Source organism: Gopherus evgoodei, chromosome 12 (genome assembly GCF_007399415.2).
Source record: "Gopherus evgoodei ecotype Sinaloan lineage chromosome 12, rGopEvg1_v1.p, whole genome shotgun sequence".
In the NCBI taxonomy this organism is placed as follows: Eukaryota; Metazoa; Chordata; order Testudines; family Testudinidae; genus Gopherus; species Gopherus evgoodei.
This window is the reverse complement of record NC_044333.1, coordinates 37,777,607-37,796,562: the sequence shown is the minus strand read 5'-3', so window position 1 is coordinate 37,796,562 and position 18,956 is coordinate 37,777,607. Positions and strand designations below refer to the sequence as shown.

Below are 18,956 nucleotides of genomic sequence, written 5' to 3'. Positions count from 1 at the left end.
AAAGATACCCTAGTGCCACCATCTATTTTCAGTTGAAGCAGCACCTCCAACGCCAGGTAGGGTGCAGACGAGTTAAACATGCAGTGGAAGTTTGTGTGCTGTTCCTTTTATTCTCCTTTTGCCATTCCTCTGTTATTTCTTCTTCCTGTTCCTTTTTCCTTCCCTTTTCTTTATCCTCTTCTGAACCTTGTACATAACCCCTCACCAGATTTCTGTTCAGTAGAGGGCTGTGTGAAACCCTGACCTCCAGTCTTCCCCATGTGCGTGTATTAAATGAGTGTAATAAACATACTTAGAATGACTTGTGTCCTGGCATGATAATGGCTTTGTGAAAGACTCCCTAGTAAAACATCTGTATGGGGAGCCCCGCAATCTCCTCTGTTTAGTTTTGAATGCACACAGTAACCTTTCATGGGCAATACGTGAGAGGGAGCGTACAAAAAAGGTGCTGGCTATGACCGAAATACAACAGGGTGATTCAGTTTCATGGTCAAACATGTCTCGATGTACTTGCATCTAGCTCCTGGAAACAATGTAATGTTCACTGATAATAAAATGCTCGGCAAGAACACAAATGCTGTGTGTATTCTAGGTGATTGCGTCTGGCAATCCGCTCGGTTTTATCTCAGCGCTCCTCACTAACGAGAGGAGGGAGTGGATGCAGATTTGTTGGGTAAAGAGCTCAAAATACAGTCCAAAAGGTGCTGATTCACCGGTGCTGTTGGGTATCATCTGCCATGGCTCTTATGCTGCAAAGTATTGATTATTTCAAGGCTTTGTCAGTTCCCCCAAATGGGAATTCAGCAAACCTAGATCCTGTTTTCAAGGTTTACTATTTTAAAAGTGAAGTTGCAGTGGCAATAAACTTCATTGATCTTGCTAGACCTCCGGAGGCAAGCTGAGACCGTATCTAGCTCAAAATATTCCTCGGAGAATGCAGGCTACATGGCTAGCACTGTGTGCTGAGCCCTGAGTAATCCTCACAGGGAAGGACTGTTGTGTCCCATTTCAAACTTCCTTGAATCAGACTCCATTGATTCGTCAGCTCCCTTCTATTTGATGATTGTCAGCCCACAAAGCCTGTCGGACCTGGCTCACAATGGCCCAGTCTGACGTGCCGTGCAGTCTAATCTGGAACGCAGCATAGTAATTAAGGTAGTTGCCTGAGTCGTGTGACTGAAGCCCATGGAAAAGGAGGCATAACCGACGCCTTTTCCCTTGTTATCCAGGAGTCCAGATCTCTCTGCATCTTATTTTTTTGGGGGTGGGGTGAACCTTGACTGAGGCCTAGTCTAAGCCACAGCAGCACAGCCCTGGCACTGGAGCTGTGCCACTAGGGTGTAGACACTTCCTACATCCGCAAAAGGGGTTTTTCCCGTCCGCGAGAGGTGGTAGCTACATCAACCCAGCTGCGTCAGCAGTGGGGGTTAAGGCAAACCAGCTTTGATGCACAGGGCGTGAAAATTTTCACAGCCCCGAGCGATGTAGCTGGGTGGATCTAATTTTTAGAAGCCGACCGGGCCTAAACACAGACGTTACACCCATCTAAATAAATCCATTAAGCCCCCCATCCCCTTCAGTTAAACTAGCACACGTTGGTATGTAGACTGGGCCTGAGACATGGGTGAATACTTTACCTTCATGCTACTGCTTTCAGGGACTGCTGCTCCCAGGCGGTGAACCCCCAACATCCACCCCCAGTAACAGTGGCATTAAAGACAGATTTCAGAGCTGCATGTGGAAGGCACATGCTGATGTGTCCCTGCTCTCAAGCTCACTCTTTTGTCATCGGCGTAAGAACTCATTTTCGTGAACAATAAAGCAAGGCACTGCAGATTTCCCTCACAACTGCAGTAAATACCTACAGTGTCTGCCATCTCCAGCCTAGGGAGGGCTCAGCCATTTGCCCAGAAGAAAGAGAGCAGGGCACGGAGGCAGGTGTTCTGCACCTGTGATCTCCTCCAGGCTGCCTTGATATATTCTTCATCAGCTCCACAGTTCCTACAAGCCTGCTGCTGGGTCTTGGCAGCCTGCAGGGTTTGGATGGATGTGAGGGTAGGGAGGGGAGGCTGCACGGGGACTTCCTGCTACAAGATCTGTTTCTGTGGTTGCAGGGAGAAGTGGTGTCACATGACCCAGGAGGAGCGTGATGACAGCCTACGGTTTAACGAGAACATCACTTTTGGGCAGCTTGGGTAAGGCACACACTAATTGACTGATAACACCTGCCTCTGGGTGACCAGAAGGAGCCTGTCCGTTGTCATCATGGACAAAATCTCAATAAAAAGAGATGAGGACAGAGCTGTGAAGCTTGGAGCGGGGTCCAAGCATTCAGATTTAGGGCTTTGGGTCGGGTCTCTCTCTGATGAAGAACAGGAATTGTCTGTCTGAGGGGATGAACAGACCGAGGCCAAAGCGAAGGGGTTGTTGGCATTTCCTTCCTTGATTAAACAGCTTCGGTGGTGGAGCCGAATGCTGTCACTCCTGTATTGAGACTGTATTGGAAAACACTAGTGGTTTTTTAAAACTATATAAAGATTCTCAGAACCAGTATCCTAGTGTCCAGGGTTTTCCAGCCCCTCTTCCTCATGCCTGTCCCCTCCTAAGAGCAAACTCAAGGATTCTCCCTCCTGGATAGGAAGAAATCCACTAAGTTCCTCTCGCCATGGCTCGGACTGGGATTGGAAGACCCCTCCCCTTTGCCCTTGTCACTCTTCTCAGGCGGGGGCTGAAATGGGGTTACCTTGATGGCTGCAGCAGGTGAGGGAAAGGGGAGAGTTCAACAGACCCCACCAGATTGGTGGGGAAGGTGAGAGGCTGTTTGCAGCCATCAGGGGGTGTACGCTGAACTCTAGAGCAGGGGGCTTCACCTGTTCCAGGCCAGGACTCCTGCCCCATGTAGCAATACAGGACGTGCAGGGTATGCCCAACACTCACACCCCTGACGCCTGTTCCAACCCCCGGACTGTAAGGGAGGCCCGATCCAAACACCGCCACATTTTAGGGCATCCCAGAGCTCAGTTCTGCAGTTAGGCCCGGCCCTACTGGCTAGTTAGTGAAGTGGGAGGAGGGAGTGGTGCAGTCCAGCCTGAGTTTTGGATGAGAGAGGGGCCGGGGGCTCCGTGGTGACTCTCGGCAGTGCCCGTGCCAAGTGTGTCTCCTCTTCCCTAGCACCTTCACTCACAACATGTTGGCATTCGGCCTGAGCAAGAAGCTCTGCAACGACTTCCTGAAGAAGCAGGCCGTGATCGGCAACCTGGATGAAGGTAGGGCAGGTGCAGGGGCTGTGCACTGGAGCCCAGCACCGTCTCCCAGAGGGAGGGGAATGTGGCTGGTGGGGAGGAGATGAGGAAGTAATTGATTTCCAAGATGGCTTCCATACCCAGCAGCAGGCGCATGCCAGGAGAATCCAATTGCAATGGTGGAAGAGAGGGCATATCTGTCAAATACTGTGGGTATCCTGGGCAAAGAGCACTGGCTCCTCCTAATCTATGGCAAGAGCAGAATATTTCACTGTATGCTCACTGACACTGTCTGAAATGCTTGGCATGTTTCTTAATGTACAGGATGGGTCAGATTGGGAGTGCAGCGCCGCTGGAGTCAATGGGGCCAGACCCCCAGGTGGGGTCAATTGCTAAAGTGCCAGTGAAGTTAATGGTCCCAGATTTCCTGCTGGTGTGAACTGCTGCAGCTTCATTGGAGTAACTAGGGCCAGATCCACAGCTGGTGCAAATGGGCACCGTGCCATTGCTTTCAATGGGGTTAGATCCCCAGCAGGAGTCAGTTAATGTAGCTAAGGGCCATTACAGTGGAGAGATGCCACTTCATCCCAGCTCCCAATCTAGCCGTGTGTGTCGTTAGTTTGTTTACAGTTCAAGACCATCCAGTAGTTTCTAAACCAAATAAAAAAACAACAATGCTGGTGCCTTGATTTATTTAAAAAGCCCCCAGAACCCTTAGGACAGAGTACCACCATCCCTCTCCTTTCATCTTTTCAGAATGATAAACCGTGGCCTTACAATCTCATTTTCTCTTTGCATTGCAGAGCAAAACAAGCTGCTTAGTGATCACATTGAGCAAATGGCTGCCGAATAGCCATCTGGCCTGTGTCCAGCGTTTGGAGAGAGGCGGAGAGGCGCGGCAGTGGGTGTGGGTGCGGAGTGGGAGGACAACTCCTCCTCCGAGACCACCCACAACTGAAGATGGGCTACGTAAAACCACCGCAATAAACCTGCATGATTGTCAGCAAACCTTAGAGCTGCACCGTGCAGCCCGTAGAAATAGGAGCTCAAACAAAACCAACCCTTTTCAGATGCTCCTTCATCCCTGTGCCCCGTCACATTGTCCGAGTCGAATATTCCAAGAGGTGTTTTTGTCTGTAAAATGGAGTAACTGCTCAAGATCTCTGTGTGTTTATGTGGACTCGGGGGAGGGGCAGGATTGTTGTATCCCAGGCACCAAGGAGGTGCCTTGCACTGGCCATGCTGCTGAAAACTTTGTTTCCTGATGTGACTGCTTCAGTAGCGAACAGCTGATGAGATCAAGAGGTACTGTAGGCAAGGTGGGGGGTTGGATGTAAAGGGTGGGAATTAAATGGTAGCACTAGGTGCTTGTTACTTTAGAAGGTTGGTATCCAGCGGCTAATCCAGGTGAAAACAGGACTCTAAGCCCCCCAGCTCAGAGATAAAGAGCTGTACCCTCCTTGTAGTGCATCGTGCATTGAAAGCTTATCCACGACAGCTGCACCCTGCGTTTTGCTCTGACAGATTAGCAGCTGCTGTGATAAGAACCAGCTTTGAGATCAGAGCGATCTGTTCCATCATCTGGTTTGACCTGCTGTTCTGCAGTCAGGTAGGCTGGTGCCCTTGCAGTTTGCACAGAAAGGAAACGATTACTTCCATTGTTGGGGCTAGAGAGGGAGAGAATTCTTTAGTGACAAAATCTGGACAGATGGGACCGCTCTGGGAAAGGGTAGGAGACTGTTCGTGGAGCTGCAGGTAGTCTGATTTTGTGTCAAAATGCATTTCGTTATCTATCTGAAAACGTCGCTCTTGGTCTGGGCGATAGGCAGGCATAGAGAAACTCATGCAGATCTTTCTGCTGCAGTCAGAGAAACGTAGTAACTGGCTAACCAGCCCCCTCCTTCAATACGAAGATTCTTCCACGGTGACCCTTTGAGAACATGACTGTATTTGCTTCAGGGGAAAGCGGGTGAAGTTTGTACATCTCAGTGTGAGGGCAAATAGAGGAGCTTCCTTAGTACGCGCGATAGACTGGTGGCAGCCCTATTGGGGGGAATCTGTAGTGGTCCATGGCCGTCAGCTGGAGAGAGGAGGAGAGAGGTTGCTTTGCTTGGGTTCTGTTGGTAGAGATGGTAAAGCAGCAGCAGGACGACCTTCTTCTCCCTTCTGCATTTTCTCTTGCAGATTCTAAATTGCTCTGAAAATCCTCAGGTGGCGCTTTCCCACTCGGAGATGCTCGGCAGAAGCAGCTGCCCACTCCAGGAGAGTTTCACCCCATTTCAGTTTGCTCGGTAGAGCAATGGAGTGGAGTTCAAGGCTTGGATGTGGAATTATATGGATGAGAGTCTGGCCCCCATGTGAGGGAGGAACTCTGGGGCAGGAGGCACCCCAAAAATGATTGGAGCATGGCGTGTCCTTGTGACTTGCCCCAGTACATATTAAACCCAGGTTAATTTTCCTGTTAACCACCGCTTCCAGTCACCAGTTTTTCAGATGTACCAGACCAAACTGATGCGTGTCTGTTTGCACTTCCAGTGCAGGTGCAACCTGCACGCCTCCGAGGTGCTAGTGAGTCACTCAGCCTCTGGGCTTTCTCCGTGCCAGGCTACAGATCGTGCTGTTCTTGTTCCAAGTGGAAACGAAATATCAATCTTATTATTTTCCCACAAATTTAATCATCCTCCGTTCTCCTTCCTGACCCCTCCTATACCAATCAGCCTCATGAGCCATCTTGAAATGGCCTTTTGCAAATACTCATTTTATTCCTGGCCTTGAGTGACTCCAACCTCCTGGGTATATTGTAATGAGTAGAGCAGAGTACACAGACTTTCATTTCTTTCTGGGTCCCTTGTTACCAGTGTGGCATGCAGCGTGCGTCAGTGAATCTTGGGTGTCAAGTGTTTAGAAAGGGATGGAGTGATTAGAATTATCCAGGTATAATACCAGTGACTTTAAAAGAGGCCGTAGGCTTTACCATATAAACTTTTATTTATTTATTTTTGTTTGGTAGGAGCAGATGGCTAGATAAAAATGGGAGCTTTGTAGCAAAACTCAGGGACCTTAAAGATAAGTGCTGGAATTTCTTCCAGAAAAGCCTTATGCAAGGGAAATGGGATTGCTTCTCCCGTGGGAACATAAGGCGTGTCGGAAGACCACGTTAAAGGCTGTGGCGCACAGAGACATGCAAAAGGCAGGCAAGCTTTGAGCCTCTTCTCATGCTCGGTGGCTGTCAAACAAGGATTTACAACCTAGCACACGCTAATTTACAATAGAAATCGTGCAGTTGTCTACTTCAGAAAATGAAATGCTTCTTGTGTTGTGATGGTCAGGTGACCATTTTGCTGTGTGTTCAATGCTTTGTCTCCAAAAGTATTACCATCGCTGAACTCTGTGTTTACATGAGCTTGCGTTTCAAGGGATGTTTGTCCGGGGCTGCTCTGCTCTTGGTTACGTCTTGTAAGATTCATAGTGTCGCAGGTTTGTTTTAATGCAGCCTCTTGACTTGTTGGCCCTGCAGTGTAACTTCCTAAATCTATAGAATGGTATTTAAAATCGTGAGTAACCTCTCTGCGAATATTCCCAGTCACGTTGAGATTTTGAAGTGCTGTGTGATTCTTCCTAGCCCCCGAAGCAAGCCAGTAACCGTAGACTGATGCTCAGGAAATGAAGAAACATCCTACATAGTTGTTTGTAAAAGTGCTAAAGTCTCCTTGGAGTGTCGGAAGCTGCAACATTTGCTGTTGGGTATGCAACCAAATATTGTGGTGTTCATGAGCTCTGGGGCGGATGATCCTTTTCCTGCAGATTGCAAATGCAGTAGATCTGCTGCTTCTGATCCATGCAAGTTTTAATGTGTCCATGTTGTCGTCAGTTACTACTAAGACTTCTTGTTCAGCATGCGTTAATAGGAAAAGTCCGTGCTTTGGTCCTGGGTTAAAAGGCAGAAGCCACGACTAAGTGCAAATGGGAGAGATCCCAGAGCAGTCTAAGGAGAACATGCTTTAGGGTTTTGTTGTTTTTCAATATTATTAAGTGGGAGCAGCTGAGTAGCACAAGGCAGTAAAGCCCTCTGTGTTTCCCACACCTCCCAGAGTTGCCTCTCTTTGCCCATGGTATCTAGCAAACAGCCCAGTTGCCAAGTGTCGCTCACCGTCACAATCCTCTGCCTCAGCCCTTTCAGGTCAGAGCTGCTTTGTGCCAAGTATACCTCCGGGGAATACTCTGGTCACTGCTGTCTTGTGAGGCTCCCGAGACTCCCCACCCCTGTGGAATGTGGGAGAGCTGAGGCACTCAGGCTCCCAGAAAGCTTGGCAGATGCTTCCCAATAACCTCTTCCCCCCCCCGCCCCTGAGACACCCAAGGAGGGAGTATGAGGGGAGCTGTGCCAGCCTTTCAGGGTCCTTATCCCCACTTGGAAAAGAGGCAGACATCCGGGATCCAGTGGCCATCCATGACAGGTGGCAAGCCTGACTCATAGGGCTGTATCTTCTCTCCTGGGCCTGTCCAGCATAGGGACGCAGAGGTCAACTCCTTGTTTGCTGTTGGATAGAGGGAGCAGCCACAGAGACACACACGCACCCTGCTCAGATCTCCAGAGTGCTCTGCTGGGAGAAAAGCTAGGTTCCCTGCAGAAGTTAAGTTAGGAGACCACTGTCTGAAGAGCGGCCAGCTGGATTGGAGGGAGATCTTGACTGCACTAGCCAGGGCCAGCGAAGCACTCAAGCCATATGCAAAACTTTAAGCATGTGACTAGACCTACTGACATCACGTGATTCAAGTTGCACACACACAGGTATGTAAGCACTAGGCTGGCTCAGGGCCCCCAGCCCCGATGACCTTTCCCATCAATTGTTTTAGTTTATGAACTTTACCCCTTTTCTTCTTCCAAGCTGTGTCTTCGGGGGTAACCTCCTGTCCCTCAACACCATGCAAGGTCATGTTGGTGCAATGAGGATTTTAATGTCACGAGATTCATCTCCGTAGCAAGGAGCTGCTGAGTCAAACCCTCCCTGTAATTACTGGCCTTGGGAGCTGCAGCACCTGTTTAAAAAAACAAACTGTGACAGTCTTAAGGCTTCAGAAATGAGCTTTGCTACCTAGCTTTTCCTTCCCCAGGCACCCCAGCGCCACCTTCCAGATCCAAGTAGAAATGCGTTGACTTTGGTGTGTGTCAGTGTCTCTGGCATAGGCTGAGCCTTGCATTTCTGAGCCAGAGTAAATACAGTGAAGAGTCGGGGGGTGGGGCAGCGGTGAGACCCATTCTAAAATCCCCTCTGTGCCGCATGGAGAAAGGGCTTTGGCAAAGTCAGGTTCAGGTTTGTGCTCTTCAAGCTGTGGAGGCTGGTTTTAGATTTCACCTTGGAGATGCAGTAGAAGTGATGAAGGCTCTTGTCTTCACTAGCCTGTCAGGAAAAGTAACCCCCAGCCGAGATGACCAGCACCCCAAGACAGCACTCGGCCTGGGAGAGAGAGTTTGACACATTGGCCTGTTTTTCCCCTTTGAGATCTCTCGAGACACACAAGGAATGATTGCAAGGTGGAATGCGAAGGGTTCCGATCTGTGCAAATACATGAGGATTGAGCCCTTCGCTCTGAAGTGTGCAGAATTGCCAAGCATCTCAATTGTACACATTACTTTTGGTATCTAACCCCCAGGCGGACTCCTGTGGGACGTGCTTATCTGTAATTGTGCAAATGTGGTACTGAACTTGGGGGAAAGCCAGGCCAAGGCGAACTGGGAGCACACACACTGTTCCATCCTGATTCCCAAAGGGGGGATGAATTTGAATGTTGCATCACCTAACTAAAATTCAGTGGTTGTTGCTTTCCTAAGGATTGCTTGTATGGGATGTATTAGCCTAGAATTGTATTGTTTGGGGAGAAATCGCTGCTCTAGGAATGTAGCCTGCACTTAGAATTTTATTCTGCTGCTTGGTGGGTTGATGGACGTAGGGGCAGCTGCAGCAGTGAACTCTCCACTCTTGGCTGGTAGCCGATGATCGTCAAAGTGTGGCATACAGTATGTCTGATCTCAATCTCTCTTTTTTTTTCTTTCCTGAATTCTGCTGTTTTCTTCCACCACTAGAAAAGTTTAGCAGTGAAAACATGTTATTTGCACGTGTATTTTTTCTAAAAAATATAAAAATGAAAAAAAACCTAACGCAAATGCAAAGAAAATGTTTAAATGTATTGCCCCACGTTACAGAATGTTTGCTTCCATTGGGGTTCCAAATGCTGTATTTTACTCTTTGTATAAATATAATTATATATATATATATTTGGTCTGAGTTTGACTTTGACACTGTATTTAACACTCTTTGCCATATCATGTGCAGAGGGTGATTGTTAGACAACTGATGTGTTGTACTGGGATTATGTGACTTGATTTCCAAAGAGATCTTGGTTTAAGGATTTTGTTTGAGAATATTTTAAGCCTGAAGACTGAGAGGGCTAAATAATGCATTCTTGTTTTGGACTGTGGTGAGGGATTGGAATAAATTGTCTTTAAAACCCCCCTTTCTCCCCACTCCCAATCAACTTCCTTACATTTAGCACATCACTGTATATTAAGCGTGAGGAGTGTTTTGGTTTTTGTAGCAATATCAGTGCATGAAGAAGCAATGTTCCCATTCTCCCCCCCTTTCCCCATCTGATTATTTGCAGTATTTCCCCATGTCTCATTCCATTAAGTCCCCCTTCACACTTCTCCATGTGCTAACCTACTTTTTACAAACAATAACGTTGTTGCACCTTTTTAAAGCATGAGCATTTGCCCTGGAGATGAGGAGGCAACAAACCTGATTTATTTTTTCCCTACACTGAATCTTTTTGAGAATGGCCTGAAGATCCCATAGTGGAGATGAGATTCTGTAGAAGCCCCAGGGCATTTCACTTTGCTGTATTTTAAAAAGCAATTATTCAATGTTAAGATATAAAAGGAATTTCCTTTGAATAATGGGCTTTGGCTTTCATACTCCCCCTGCTGTTTAGCAAATCTAACCCAGGAAGCTTATTTAAAACTCTGTATCCGTGTGGGGATTAATCTGCAAAACTAGCCTTGCAAACCTATTTCCATACAACAACCACCTCTCCCCCCGCCTGTAAAAATGGTAGTTATCCTCACCAGTAAAATCAGTTCCCAGATGATGCTTTGCATATACAATAGAACAAAACCGAGCGTAAGATTTCCTTTGCAAGACATCTCCGTCCCCAGCTACCGCCGTGTGTGCACATGGGCCCAGACACCTGATGCAACTTGTCCTCTTCCTCTCACCCAGGAAATATTTTATAGCCCCACCATTGAGAGAAAACAGTTTCCAATGAGAACAGGAGTTCTGCACTTCTAGGTCTCTGGTTCAAATCTAGCCTGACTGGTGGGTAGTGGCCAAGTCTCCTCCCTTTTTGTTCGCTGTTCAGTGACTAGTGTGAAACAAATTGGTATAGATCCCAGATCTCCTGCATTTCAGTCCAGTGCTCTACCCACTAAACCAGCCTGCCTCCTTATAGATTGTTTTGTTCAGGGAACTAGTCATAAGCCATAAAGGCAAAATAACTTTTGCTAGTGTAAGCTGTGCCTCCACAGGGAGGTTTTACTGGACTAGCCACACTGCCAAACCCTTTCTAGGGTACGTCCACGCTGCATATGGAGGTCTGGTTGCTGTGCAGGCAGTACACCCACATTAACTCGCAACTAATAACAATAGCAGTGCAGGTGCAGCAGTGCAGACCCAGCATGGCCTAGCAACTCGAGTATTTAGCCAGGGTCCCGGGCAGGCTTGTATGGGGGCAGCTAACCCTCTCTAGTACCTAGAGTGCAGCTAGTGTGGGTACCCTTGTTCTTGCCGGAGCCATGCCTTCACCTTGTGTAGTTGTACCCATCACGTAGACAAGACCACGTCTTAGCAGTATGAGGGCCTCAAAACTGTATGCACAATGTCATGAGTGCCTTGCTGGTAAAGACCAGACTGCTTTCAAATCGGAGTCCCTAGTGTTCTGTGGCATTTCTAGGACTGATTTGTGTGCTCTCACATTAAGGAAGATGGACTAATTATAAGGAGAATAACAAACAGCTGCCACAGTTTTATGACCATGCTTGGGGCACTATATATATTTCACAGTTGGGGGAGTGGGGAAATGGATCGACTTGCAGCCTTTGCTTAAACATTTTATAAGACTTTTTCTACATGGAGAAATTTGGTCATGGTCCAATTACTGTTCAAAAATGGGCAAATGCAGATGTGAACTCACAGTGTGACAGATAATGCTTTTTATTGCTGATCACTGATTGGTTACTCACCACTTCACAGCAGAAACCCATCTGTTATATAAGAAAGTCCGTATATCTTCTTAAAACCTCTGTAATCCAGCATGAGTGTGGAGAGCAGCTTGGTTTTCCACAATGCTTATGGCCAATGTAAAAAAAATGGATCAGTCTGAGAGGCAGGCTCTATCTTCCAATATACCTGCACTGTTAGCCAATCCACTCCAACGCTCATGTGACTTTCAGCTCCTAACACACTCCCCCGAGTCACATGAGGCATGGCATGGCAGTGACACGGACACATTGATCCCATTTCTACAGCACAGGGTGTCTGTAATCAGGAGCTTGGTTCTGCTTTGGGGCAGTCCCGGGCAATCGGCTTCCTACAGGAACTGGTAAGTTGTTCGGAAGCCTGTCTGGATACACGTCAGTGTTTATTTAAGGAGGCGCAGTCCAATATTCGTTGGCTGCTGTATTTCGTATAGGAAATGCTCTGATTCGTCCAGACAGCAGCTGCCCTAGTATCACTTTCCCGGGCATGGGAAGCAAGATTCAAAACCCATTGAAGTGGATGGGAGTCTCTCCACTGATTTCAATTAATGTGGCCCTAGATCTTTCCCTGGGCCATGCTGCTAAGGGCTGAAGCCACGTGTAAACACATTGACGGCCTAAAATTCTGCTTCTCCCTTTGACCAGGGGGCCAGACGGTTGGACTTAGCTGAACACCAGCAGCATCCACTTGACACCAGCTGCTTTTCCGTGCAATTGACTTGCGCGAGGATGCATAGCCACACGTTTGATAGAGGGCCCTTACTTTCTAAAGTGAGACTAGTGTTGGCTCTGTTTTGTCCATGGCACATACTGGGAGGGGCACAAATTGAGAAGGGAAGCTAAATATTTGGTAACTTTCAAAGTTCTGGGTCCATTTTCCTGTTCCGCTCATTCAAATCAACAGTAAGAGATATCAGAAATTGAAGGTGCTTTTTGCACTAGAGTGAACTCTTGTACAACAAAGACAGGAGGGGATGTTTGTTCTAGGGTGACCAGATGTCCTGATTTCATAGGGACAGTCCCAATTTTTGGGTCTCTTTCTTATATAGGCTCCTATTACCCCCCCCACCCCCATCCCGATTTTTCACATTTGCTGTCTGGTCACCCTAGTTCTCCCAGGGGGAAAACGACAGGCGATTGTGCTCAGTAGAACTGACAAGGAGGCCCAGTTCCCTCACAGTACAACAGTCCCCTGATCTGTCTGACTTTAGCTTGGTCCCAGGACCAGGTAATTACACGTAGGTCCCATCTGCACTGCAGTCTAGCTATGCTATCCCCTCAGGTAGTTGTATTTGTATCATTGGCAGGACATGACTAGAAAAGCTTTGCACAACACAATTTTTTACAGTACAGTGGCTCTGACTAGCTGGGGTAAGAAGTCTTCCCCCTTGAGAATGGTATTGTAAAATCCAGTTATAGACTTTCTACAGGTAGTTCCTAACTCTACCCCCTTTTGGTGGGAACCTGGCCTGCTTCCCTCGCCCATGCGACCTGTGACCTTTCAGCCTTTTGGAGAAGATGGGATGTGTTCAATACAAAAGCCTAGCAGGGAGAGGGAAGTGCCTGCCTGTTGAGTTCAGTCTCTCACTGCGCTCTGCCTTCTATTGAAATGCTGTGGTTTCTCTCCCATAAATGACTTTTCCCTGCACACCGCCCTTGAGTACCAGCTGAAAGCAAGAAGCTGAACATGCCGCTCCTAGGGCTTTGCAAGCTGATGGCCGTGCTGGCCCTGGGGGGCGTGCAGTTGCCACTGGCCCCCACCCGAGCTACTGCAGAGGAGTGAGACCGCCCCTTGGCAAGGGAAGGAGACCTGTACGTGCTGGGGCTGTTCAGAGTCTGCAACACCAGGCTGCACAGTTTTGAGTAAGATGATGGGGAGTCTCCGAGCTCCCTAACCAGCCCTGTCTTTGCTGGGAACGTGCGGTGGGGTAGTGGGAAGTAAGCAATATGAGGACAGTAAGCCAGGTAACTGGGCTAAGATAGATGAGCCAGCTGGGGTTTTCCAGGCAGGGGAAGGTGCATGGCTGGGTTGTGGGGGGATCGCTGCTATGGGCTAACCCTGATTGTCCAGCTGTTCTGGGGAAAGACCGTTCAGCAGGGGATGAAAAGTCAAGTGCCCACTTCCCTGATTTCTTTCCTCCTCTCAGTGAAGCTGTTAATGAACAACTGCTGGTGACTTTTAACCCTTGACTACAGAGCGATCCATGGCTCTGGAGCTGCAGGTCCAAATCCCGTTGGGAGACAACCTGGCTCTTTGTTCTGCTGAAGCGGACATGCTGAGTATTTCAGAGGAGACCTTACAAACCCAAATCCTACCTAGTCCACGGATAGCAATGAACCTGTGAAGATTTTCCATAGACACAGGAATTCCCCCGCTGTCCTTGGCCAAAATTGCCACCAGCCCATCCTGTTACCTAATGTGATGTGTACCAGCAGGCTGCTGCTTTATCGCTTTCCACTCCAGAAGCAGCTGCATTTCAGAGGTGTATGACATCATTCCCTTGTGTGTATAGGCTCCATTTACATTAAAGTTGCGTCTAAAACTATCATTATTACTCTCCTGTTTGCCTGACTCTGGTGGCCTTATTGGAGGCATCATGCTGGCTGTTTTTGCCACATTGGTTTTGCTATGAACAGTGTATACACAGCAGTCACTCAGGGCAAGACGTCCCAGGGACATGGCCCTGTAGTGTTTCTAGTATTGTATGTCAAATTTCCTTGTGGGGGAGATTGGTACAGAATCAGCATTCCTCTCTAAGCAAGTTATTTACTACCTTGGATGGCAAGACCTGGAGATACCAGCTGTGTGAAAGAAAAGCAAAGATTCTAAAGGAGAGATCAGTAGGAGTCCTGTGTTAGGAAGCCTCTATTTACCAGTGGAGATCACACCCCATGAGATCTGCCAGGTTGTTCGCCGCATGGATTTTACGCAGCCTTACACAGCAGCCTGTTTTGCTTTGATTCCCAGTCTCCAGCTGTACGTCCTTGCCCAGGTGTTCAGGTTTGCCATGCCGCATGCCAGCCGAGATGGGGCTGGCTCCTTGGGGTATAAGCTGGTTACGTACTGCGAGCAGCCCTTGGGCTGCTCTGAGAAGATCCTCAATGGAATAAACAGGGCTCACAGGGAAAGAGCACAAACCATTGTGACTATCTTCTAAGCAGGCATGGAGCCAGCATGCTCGCTCTTCGTTAACATGCTGCAGGTGAGTGATGGCCTCTGCCAATTAATGGCAGGCAGAGGAAGGAAAGCATCCCAAGCAGGTGCTGGGAGGGATGATACCCTCCCCCCCCGATAACCTTAGTGTAGGGTGACCAGATGTCCCGATTTTATAGGGGCAGTCCTGATTTTTTGGGTCTTATATAGGTGCCTATTACCTCCCACCCCCATCCTGATTTTTCACACTTGCTGTCTGGTCACCATACCTTACTACAGCCCCTTCCACCCACTGCTGCTTCTCTCTTATGTAGGGTTAATTCTGATTTACTATAATTAGCTTAAGAGCGCTAATAAAGTTCTCAGGTTCTAATGTTCAGCCACTAAAAACCAGAAGTTAATTACAGAGCACACGCCAGCTCTATTACTTACAGTCTGAGAGCAGGGAACAGTGGCTTGCCCGAGCTTTCCTCTCCTGTGGGATAAAATGAATGCCCTGTCTCCAGGCTGTGGGGAGTTATACCGCATCTCTAGTACAGCTATTAGGAAATTCCCAGTGCTCCTGTGTCTGGGGGTCCTGAGTATTAATAATGAAAGTAATTCTAGATGGCTTTGTCTTTAAAAACCTTGTCAGATTTATGGCTGTTAGATCAGCCCTGCTCTGCTCTGTCACTCTCTCTATCCATTAATCACCATAACTTCACACCGATCAAGTCCCATCACCCTAACTTTTGCCACTCCGCCAAGAACAAGAGAGGCAGTTTCCATTATCAACCAGCTAACAATTTCTGTAGTCCCATCCCTTTAAGCCAGAGAGACTTCTTCCCTCGCTGAGAGATGTTGTCTGCAAGGTGGTACCCAGCCTGCTCAGCCTGCCATCAGCTGCTCCAGGGCAGCACTGGTAAATTCAAGAGAAGAAGTGGAAAGCTTGGTGGTGGTAGGGCTTAATTTGTGCCAGGGCTTGGCGGTTCATAACCCCGGCACCTGTGGGCTTGGCGGTTCATAGCCCTGGCACCTGTGGGCTTGGCATATGAAAGTAAAAAAATACATATTTTTTTTTGCTTGAGTCCCTAGCACCTCTTCCATTACATATTAAGCACTAGATGGCAGCATGGAAAGTCTGGGTCTGTTCAGATCTGCAGTGTGCTGTGCACCACAGAGCCGTGGATCATACTCCACTGTTAGACTCTTTCAGTGTATTCTGGGTTAGTCACTGCCCTCCTCTCTGCTCTCCCCTCTTCCCAGACATGGTGCCTCCGGTTTGAGAAGCGGAAAAGTTGCTGTAATTCAGTGTCCTACTGACACAAGATTTTTTTTTAAGGTGGAAATTAATCTTTCCCAGATTCTAATCCACTGCTCAGCGCTAAAGCTGAATTTCAGCACCGCCTTGCCAAGCATCCTGGGACTGTTGAAAGCTTTCCAGCGGAACGTGGTTGGCTTCATTCATTGGTAAAAGTTAGATGTCCGGGATGTCATTGCTGGCCTTGAACAAGCGATCAAGGGGAGATATGCATCGAATTTACAGAGCAGAGCATCTTTGATGGTCGGAAACCAATCGATAAGATTTCCTCCTCAAAAACAAACGCCACATTGGTGATGGATGCGTCTGCTCTGTATTACGTGTCAAGGGCAGGGCAAGAGGAAAATCATACCATGGAGAAACACATCATTCACTGCTGCTATGGGATCACTTTTGGACTTGCCTGGTTAGAGTATAAAGTTTTCCAGGGGGGTCTCTGCACCAGAGGCCTCGCCTGGTTCCTGGGTTTCTTGACTATTTGCTGGACACGAATACACACCGGTCTGCAAATGCAACCATCAGGTATCTGTTCCGCAAGGTGTGTCACCAGTGCACAGCCAAGCCCAGCTCAGAGAACCCCTGCAGGAACTTCAATAACCCTACACCAGTCAGCATCAGTGCTGCATGGTTAAGCTACCATGAGCCAGACATTTGCCTTGGAGCTCCAGCTACTAACATGTGCCATTTGTGCCTGGACCACTTAGCCTATCGGGATGTCATCTTCGTCATGGATTTGTTCATGCAAAAGCTAGCTAGAGCAATAGAAGAGCTGTCCCAGAATTATGCGCCATCCCAGCCACAGAACAGCTCTGACTTCAGTAGAGAACAGGTACCAGTTCACACTACAAAACCACCTTTAACAGTTGGTTTCTTAGCCATGCCATGGAACAGCAACTGAAAGTGCTGATTCTGAGCCCCATGGCAGCGTCTGTGCTAAACTGCAGATGATGATGCTTGTTATAAATATACCCCAGTACAATTAATTTGGCTATTGGTTCTTTTTTTTCAGATTTGTGAATGTGGCAAACATGAATGTCCAGCGAATTGTGCCGCTGTGACTGTATTTCAGCCAAAACAGTTTCAAAGACACCACTGGGCTTAAATGGCCAAGCACATGCTTCAGTATCATTGATTCTTTTCATCCCATGATACTAGAGGGAGCAGCACACCAGTGTGTTTCCCTCTGCTTGTAGTAGCATCTTTGGTACGCACAGACATGTCTTCTGGCTCTGTTTGGTTTGTGCAGCTGGTGTCCAAGCTGCTCTCATTTCTGTCTCTCTTTCAGTCGGAGCAGTTTCTCATTGAGAACTATTCCCCCCTCCTGCCCACCAATCCAAAACCCTTTGAGGTCTTCTACTGGAATGTCATCGACAATGGAGAAATGAAGCTCCCCCAGCTGGACGTAGACGTGGAGAGAGCAGCCTCCGACAGCTACAATCCTGTGGTGAGGACTGTGGGCCTGCAGAGGGGGGGAGCCATCCAGGTGAGTGAGGCCGCTCTTACACCTGTGGCAATAAAGGCCATTGCTTGAACCTGTCATAGGATCTCAATGTTCCTCACGAAGAGAGGGTCAAGGTCCCCAGCCACCTTTCACAGACAGGGACACTTACGGCCTAGAGAGTTTCAAGTGACTTCACCAAAGTGACAGGGCCTGTGATGGAACCCGTCCATCCTGACTCTGCATCCCATCCCCTAGCCACTACCTGCCACCCTCCCTGCTCCCATCACACAGAAAGCAAACACGGGAGGTAGGAGACCTGCACTAGATCCAGAGACTGGAACTAGGCCTTCCCCTGGGAGGTCCCACTCAGACAGTGGGAGTGAGGGGAAGGAGGAACATTGTAGGAGCCAGGCAGGCAGGTGTGGGGAAATTATCTGACTCAGATGGCCAGCATCAAGTGGCTGGGTATATAGCCCTGTGAGGGGGCCTGGGGCAGGGAGAGGGCCGGAGCCCCGGAGTCAAAACCGGGTTACCTGGAGAGCGACAAGGCTGGGTCAGGAGCAGGAGCTGGACTGGGGCAGGGCAGGGCAGGGAACAAGCATACACAGATGTTCTCAGCTGGGGGCAAATGCTTTGAGCAGCTACCAAACTGCTGCTAGGCTTAAGATCCAGTCTGCTGCCTCTTCTTACCAATCAGGCAGCCTGCTACAGGCCAGCTGCGCTCGTCTGGTTGCCCAGAGACTAGCTCTGCCACACATCCTGATTCCTGACCCCAACCCATCTCTGGCAGTTGCTTCTGAGTGAAACCACCTGTCCCACCTCTCCCTTGAGCGGGCTAAGGGGTAACTGACCGCCAGAGGAGCTGCTGGGTGCAGTTCCTGATACCACTGATGCAAATCCTCGTGCATCAATGCAGCAATAAACTCCCCACAGGATTTTAGGCCTCTCTATTGTTTCCCAGTAGCCTTTGCCCACAACCCTGTCTGCATTTGACCTGCAGATCCTGCCCTCTCACTGCTCCCGAGGCTGTGGCCAAGGGGAAATGCAAAAGCTGCACCTGGATTTGCCTCAGCACTGCTGTTATGCATGTGAGGTTTGCAGCCGTGGGACTTACAGCAACGGGTCAGGTGAGTTTATTTTGCTGGCCCAGTGGGCACCCACCTGAGCTGAGGAGCGATCTAGAGCCCTGCCAGATGCCGAGAAGTTGGCTAGCTTGTGAAAGGGCTGGGTAATTCTACAGCCATTCTAAACACTGGCAGGCACAGGCGATCAGATCTCATGCTCCAGGGTGCAAGTCGATCCTCTCTGGGGGTCTGGAGGGTGGTTTTTCTCCCACTGCACTGCACAACTGTCTTGGTGCACCTGAGGCAAATGAGAGTTGCTGGGGACTCAGCAGTTTTCAGTAGCTCAGGCCACTGATCTAGATGTTTAAATATGGATGTCAAGACTTTTAAAACTAGGAGGCTCTCTGAGTCTTTGTTCTAGGGCTACCCCGCCAGGGTGCAGAG

At 48.7% G+C, this 18,956-nt stretch overlaps 2 protein-coding genes across 17 annotated transcripts in view; both read left to right on the top strand.

Annotated features, from left to right (window-relative positions):
* The window catches only part of KIAA0513 (KIAA0513 ortholog), a 92,341-nt gene extending 82,817 nt beyond the window's left edge, over nt 1-9,524 (top strand). For all 11 annotated transcript variants that reach the window (XM_030582177.1, XM_030582182.1, XM_030582180.1 and 8 more), the window contains 3 exons: nt 2,115-2,195; nt 3,172-3,266; nt 4,046-9,524. In XM_030582177.1, the coding sequence (XP_030438037.1) occupies nt 2,115-2,195; nt 3,172-3,266; nt 4,046-4,095 (226 nt within the window). In that variant the 3' untranslated portion in view covers nt 4,096-9,524. The remainder of the gene's footprint in view (nt 1-2,114; nt 2,196-3,171; nt 3,267-4,045) is intronic.
* A 7,507-nt stretch (nt 9,525-17,031) lies between these two features.
* Nucleotides 17,032-18,956, top strand: part of LOC115660414 (meckelin-like) — a 37,923-nt gene continuing 35,998 nt past the window's right edge. For 2 of the 6 annotated variants that reach the window (XM_030581841.1, XM_030581839.1), the window contains exons 1-2: nt 17,036-17,490; nt 18,449-18,575. In XM_030581841.1, coding sequence (XP_030437701.1) covers nt 17,224-17,490; nt 18,449-18,575 — 394 coding nt within the window. In that variant the 5' untranslated portion in view covers nt 17,036-17,223. Of the gene's footprint in view, nt 17,491-18,448; nt 18,576-18,956 lie in introns of all 6 variants that reach the window. The other 4 variants (XM_030581836.1, XM_030581838.1, XM_030581837.1 and 1 more) reach the window with 4 other exon arrangements.